The following is a 6,000-nucleotide window of genomic DNA, read 5'->3' as shown; positions in this document are numbered from 1 at the left end:
TCAGGAGAAAGCCCTGGCATTCAAGGTCCCCCTCCCAGAGCAGGGCCAGAGTCTGCCCCTCCAGGCTTCCCGTCACCACCACACCCCTGCTTGTCCCACGGTGGTCAGGCCACTTCTTGCCTCTATGCCTTTGCTCAGGCTGGTCCCCAGTCCGACATGCCCTCCTCACCCTTCCTTCTCTCCCCACCCCCAACTTGCCCAGACCTCCACGGGCCAGGCCTAAATGCCACCTCCTCCAGGCAGCTCAAGCTTCCTCCTCTGAGCTTCCTTGGGCCTGACCCTAAAGTGCCACATGTGACCAGCACCATGGTAGGCATGTAGTTGGCTCTTACTGTTTGCAAAACAAACAAGGGACAGTTCTGGGATTGTCTCCCAGGCTCAGGGAGCACTGATGGGTGAGTGCTGCCTGAGTGCCAGGCCCAGGGCTCTGCGCAGCAGTGCCCCGACCCATGGAAACCTCACAACAGCCTGGTGAGGAAGGCATCATCGTGCCCACTTTACAAACAGGATGACTGAGATCTCACAGCTCAGAGCAAGCACGGCAGGCTCTTGAACGTCGGAAACGCCATTAAAGGGACTTCCTTGGTGGCGCGGTGTTTAAGAATCCTCCTGCCAATGCAGGGGACACGGGTTCAAGCCCTGGTCTGGGAAGATCCCACATGCCGCGGAGCAACTAAGCCCGTGCGCCACAACTACTGAGCCTGAGCTCTAGAGCCCGCGAGCCACAACTACTGAGCCCGTGTGCCACAACTACTGAAGCCCACGTGCCTAGAGCCCGTGCTCGGCAACAAGAGAAGCCACCGCAATAAGAAGCCCCCTCACCGCAATAAAGACCCAACACAGCCAAAAAAAAAAAAAGCCATTGAAGTGTGTCCCACCCCTCCTCCCGCCACACACACGCTTTCATTTAGGGCTGCCATTTGTCCCTGAAGTATTTTCCAGCCACGGAGGGGACAGACAGAAAGTGGCCCTCTGCCCGTCCCCTGTCCTTTCTGGGCCCTGAGACCTCAGCCCCTGCTGCCAGGCTGTGCCAATTTTGGAGTGTTCCTCCCTTATCCTGGGCCTCAGGTTCCCTGTTTACGAAACAAAGGAACGTCAGCCGGGTGTCACACTTATGTAAGCCACCTTTGGTGCCCGATGAGACCTGTTCAAATTCCAGCTCCACCATCTTCTTGGGCCAATAATCTCATCTCCGCAGGCCTCTGTCTTCTCATCTGCAAAATGGGAACAGTGAGTACATGGAGCAGAACTCCACATGAAGCGCCTTGGCCAGGCCTGGCCCCTGAAATTTCCCCTTGGTGGGCTGTTGCGGTGATTCTTTTCACCTGCCCCCTGGGGGCTGCCAGATGCACCCCACCAGCCAGCCCTGGACAGGGTGGGATGGGAGGTTGGGTGTATGGGGAGACTGGGTCCTGGAGGCTGGGTCCTCCCACCCCACTGCCTCCCCCACGCCCCAGGGCCCCCCACCCAGCGACAAAGCCCGTGGCACTTCCTCTCCCCGCCTGGCAGGCCGCCTGGCCCGGCCCCTTGTCTAAGGAAGCTCATTTCCTGCCTCCCCGAGCCAGGCTGATGAGCCGGGAGCTCCACACTGCTGACGCTCAGACCCCAGCCTCCAGCCGCATCCACAGGCCGTGACTGCTGCCACCATCCACAGGAGCCCCGCAGCCCCTCCCCGCTCAGCCCTTGGCCAGCGACCCCCCGCCTGGCCCCGCGCCCCCGTGCCCACTTCTCCTGACCCCTTGGCCGCCACCTCAGAAGGCTGGAGCAGGGACGCCGTCGCTCCAGCTGCCTGCTCCCCTTGGGTCCCCACGAGAGCCCACGCCGGCCCCGGCGCCCGCCTGTAGCCCTGCCCCTGGACACCGGCTAAGGCCCAGCGCACAGATCCCCAGGTGGACAGCATGGACCGCGGCATGTTCTCCCAGGCCGTCGCCCTGCTGCTGGCTCTCTGCAGCCTCGGACCCACAAGTAGGTGTCCAGGGACCCGGGGTGGGGAGACTCGGCCCCCAGGGCACAGACCAGGCCCCAAGTGTTCTGGGCCTCCTCCGTGTGTCACGTCCAGTGGAGCTGTCCTGGGACGTTTGGACAGCCCAAGACAGATGCCACGGGGTGACCAACCATCCCGGTTTGGCAGGACGAAGATCTTTCAGCCCTAAAAGTCTCAGGCAAACAGGGATGAGTTATTTACCTTAACTCTGGCTACCCTGGCTTCTGCCCTCCCAGCTACATCCAGTTTCTCCCCAAGAAGCCCAGGTCCCAGAGTGCTGTGCAGCCCCTGGAGACTCTCCTGCCCTCTCTGGGCCTTAAGTTTCCCATCTGAGGAACGTGTGGGATGGGAGGGGGTGTGCGGCCTCACAGTCAGATCGTGGGCTCTGGGTTCAAATCTCATGTCATTATTTCCTCGCAGTGTGATCTCGGCCTCTGAGCTGAGTGGGGATGGTAGGAGAACTCCCCTCGGGGCTGTTGGGAAAGTCGGTGGTGAGGCAATGCTTGTAGAGAGAGGCAGGCTGGTTGTTTCTGTGTTGTTGTTGTTTAAGGATTAGTTTTAAATTCCTCTACCCTCACCTTCCCCGGGATCTGTGAATGGCTCCCAGAACCCTTCGGACGCAGTGCTCTCTCTGCTTCTACCCAGTTCTCTACTCCTCAAAAAGAGTACAAGATGCGGGCACAGGCCCGGATGAGGTGTTCTGCGGAGGCTCCTCAGCCTGGGGGCTTCTCCAGGTGGTCTTGGCCTCTGCTGTCTTCTGTAATGAGCAGATGGGGGGCAGTGACTCCCAGCCCCTCATCCCACTCACTGTGGGCCTCGCTGTGCCCTGCCCTTCATCCGCCTAAAGCCCCGGGACAGCCCTGTGGACACCCCTTCACCTCTGGCACATCCAGGACCACCTTAAAGGATCGGGGGGTGGGGGGTGAGCAAGGGAACAGCAGCAGCGGTGGCCACCCCCTCCCCACCCTACCGTAACGGCAGCATTTGAAAGTCCCTAACCCTTGATCTCTAAAGCTCTTACCACTGCCTCACTGATAGACAGGAATGAGTCTCAGACATTAAGTGACCCAGCAGGGATTTGCCCCAGGCCTGGGCCTCCCCTGAGCACTTGCTCCTGACCTCGGGTGATACGGCGACCCCTCTTGATACAGCTCCTAGTCACCCTGCAAGACTGCGGCCTTTATTGCCCCATTTTACAGGAGGAGAAGTGGAGGCTGTGACCTGCTAAGTTCACGCAGCTCAGACAGAAGCCCTACCTGAGCTCCACGATAGGCCCCCAGGCCACCCTGCCTTTCTCCCACCTACCCCCACGTTCTAGCTTGATAACACTCTCTTCCTCTAGGTCATCAGAGAAAGATCCTGGAAGCTCTTTAGGGCCTGGTTTTATAGGATCAAAGGCACTGGAGTGGTGGGTGGGGTAACGTTTGTCAATATCCACGGTGTAAGTGTTCCCACAGGGCTGATTTCAAGCTATCAACTCAGCAGACTCAGCGTTGGGGCGGATGCATAGTAATAAACCTTTATCTACTATTTCCACCACACAGATATTACAGACGTAGATAACCTCAAGAGCACAGATAATACAAAAGGGAATAAAATAATTAGGGAGTAATGAGTTTTGATATTTATTAACTTTTAAGTATATATAATTTATGTAATTGTAAGCTTATAAAATTTAATTTTTAATAATGGCTGTGTTTAAGAGCCAACTGGAAAAACTCCTGAAAATGTATCAACCTGCTCCTGAGGGCAGGTACTAGCACCCAGTGATCATAGGGCTCAAGGGCATCCCAAAGCATCCAGCCCAGCTCATCTTCAGTCTGGGAAACTGATGCCCATAGAGGGCAGATGGGGACCAGGGCCAGGGTGTGGGAGCCAGACCTCCACGCCAGGGGAGGAGGTGGGAGTGCTAGTGACCCAGGCATCCTCGTTAAAGCTGGAGGGGGTCAAAATGGGATGAAAACATGTCCCAAATGAGTCCAGCCTTCTGGGAACGCAGCTTGGCAGAATCTTTCAAAACCATAACTTGTGTAACAGACTCACCTTCAGAAGTCAACCCCGTGGAGTTACTTGCCCAACTCTGTAAAGATGTGTGGTCCGTAGGTACCTGTAACAAAAACCGCACAACTGGAAACCACCCAGTGTCTGCCAGCCTGGGCCCTATGACGTGGATGACCATGCAGTGGAACCCTACACAGCCGTTACCAAGAAAAAGCTAGCTACGGACCTACATTGCTGTGACATATGTCTAGGACACATTGTCAGGTGTGCAAACATCAATGACTCCACTTCTGTAAGAATAAAATAGTAATAATACACAAGATGCACAAAGAAAATCCCCATGTCACTGTTCTTTAGCACTGGGTTCCTCTAGAGGATTTTCATTTTCTAAGACACACATTTTTGTCTTGTTGGAATTTTTTTTTTAATTGAAGTATAGTTGATTTACATGATTTTAAAGTACAAATATGTAGAGATTTTTAAAAAGCAATTTAACCATATATTCGCTTTAGTTCACTCCTCAAAGGAAACAGATAAGAGGGGGAAAATGACCTCCCCGCTCCTTTACTAGTATGGGTACAATTAGCATGCTGGTGGATTGCTTACTAGTTTTTGTCTAGCTTTTTAAGGTAATTTTAATGCAGGTGGATCAAATTTGGAAATCTTGTGTACCCTTCTTATGCCCCAGAAGTTTTCTGTGTTGTCATGTGGACTCCATACCCATCCCATTGTGGTTCTAGAATAGTCTCTCCCTCAAACGTGCCATCTCATCGTTTGCCTAATGAATTCTTTATTGTTGAATACTTAGGTGGTTTCCCCTTTGGGGCCAGTTATAAATACCACTTCCATGCACGTTTTTGGTACATGCATCTTTTCCTGTATTTTGGAGTATTTCACTTGGATAGAGTCCCAGAAGTGGAGGTACAGGGGTTCGTGGCCCATGTTGGGTGGTTGGGATCAAAGAGTGTCTCCTAAGTGTGGATGAGTGTTCGCTGGAGGATGGGGTAGAGGTGAGACTTGAAGTCCCCCGTACTGCTGGCCACATGTGTGAGGCTCTGGGACTCCCTGGAGAGGGGGGCAGGACATGTCCTGCTAGGGATGCAGGACACAGACCACACATATCCATCTCTTAGAGCCTGCATTGGGCAGCTTCCCATTTGCCCGGAGGAAAGGGAGGTTGAAGCAGGAGCCGTGTGAACCAGGAGACAGTGGGTCCCTGGGGACAGCGGGGGCATGACCATTAAGGTTCTCACTTCAGCCAGACAGATGGTAACAGACCCAGAGGGAGAGAAAGAATTGATGTCTCTCTCATGCACACAGATGGGTCAGTGATGGGCCCTCTGAGGACAGGCCTGGTCTATTTATTTGCTTGAGGACCTGACGAGGGATCTGGGCAAGAAGGAGGGACCTCCTCTTCTGTGTCCCCAGTGCATCAGTCAGCCCTTTGTCTCTATACCCAGGTTACAGACGAAGAAATCAAGTCTCGGGACAAGTGACAGGTCCAGGCTTCTTTTCTCTGCATCTTTGTTGGCCTGGGTGGGTGTGGAAGCCTTGGAGCATTGATTGCCCTGGCTCTGGAGCAACCTCCCCCTTCTAGCTCCAGCTTTGGGGCCTCAGCCCTGGAGGCTGAAAAGGACCCTCATCCAAGGCTGAGCTGACTTCAATACCTGTGACGGGGTGGGGGTGAACGCCAGACACTCCTCTAGGCTTGTTTTGTGCACCATCAGATTTAACCTTCCCAACAGCCCGATGAAGCTGTCACTCCTGTTACCCCCATTTTAAAGCTGAGGAGACTGGGGCACTGGCAGGTGAAGGAATTTGCCTGAGAAACACAGCTCAGAAATGAGCAGCTGGGGCTTGGGCCCTGGACCTAACCATACACCGTAGTGCCTTAGGGAAGACGATGAGGCTCTCTCTGTTGCCAACTCCTCTCACCCCATGCATTAGGTTTCTTTCCTACACCTGCAGTGGCCCTCCCACCTAGAGCACAACTGGATGGGTTCTTTTTTTATTTA

General features: G+C 54.4%; 1 protein-coding gene across 2 annotated transcripts in view; it reads left to right on the top strand.

Annotated features, from left to right (window-relative positions):
* Nucleotides 1-1,542: 1,542 nt before the first annotated feature.
* Nucleotides 1,543-6,000, top strand: part of ENG (endoglin) — a 29,816-nt gene continuing 25,358 nt past the window's right edge. Inside the window, exon 1 of one of the 2 annotated variants that reach the window (XM_065878715.1) lies at nt 1,543-1,965. In XM_065878715.1, the coding sequence (XP_065734787.1) occupies nt 1,899-1,965 (67 nt within the window). In that variant the 5' untranslated portion in view covers nt 1,543-1,898. The remainder of the gene's footprint in view (nt 1,966-6,000) is intronic. The other variant, XM_065878714.1, reaches the window with a different exon arrangement.

Source organism: Phocoena phocoena, chromosome 6, assembly GCF_963924675.1.
Source record: "Phocoena phocoena chromosome 6, mPhoPho1.1, whole genome shotgun sequence".
Taxonomy (NCBI): domain Eukaryota; kingdom Metazoa; phylum Chordata; class Mammalia; order Artiodactyla; family Phocoenidae; genus Phocoena; species Phocoena phocoena.
This window is presented reverse-complemented; position numbering and strand designations above follow the sequence as displayed.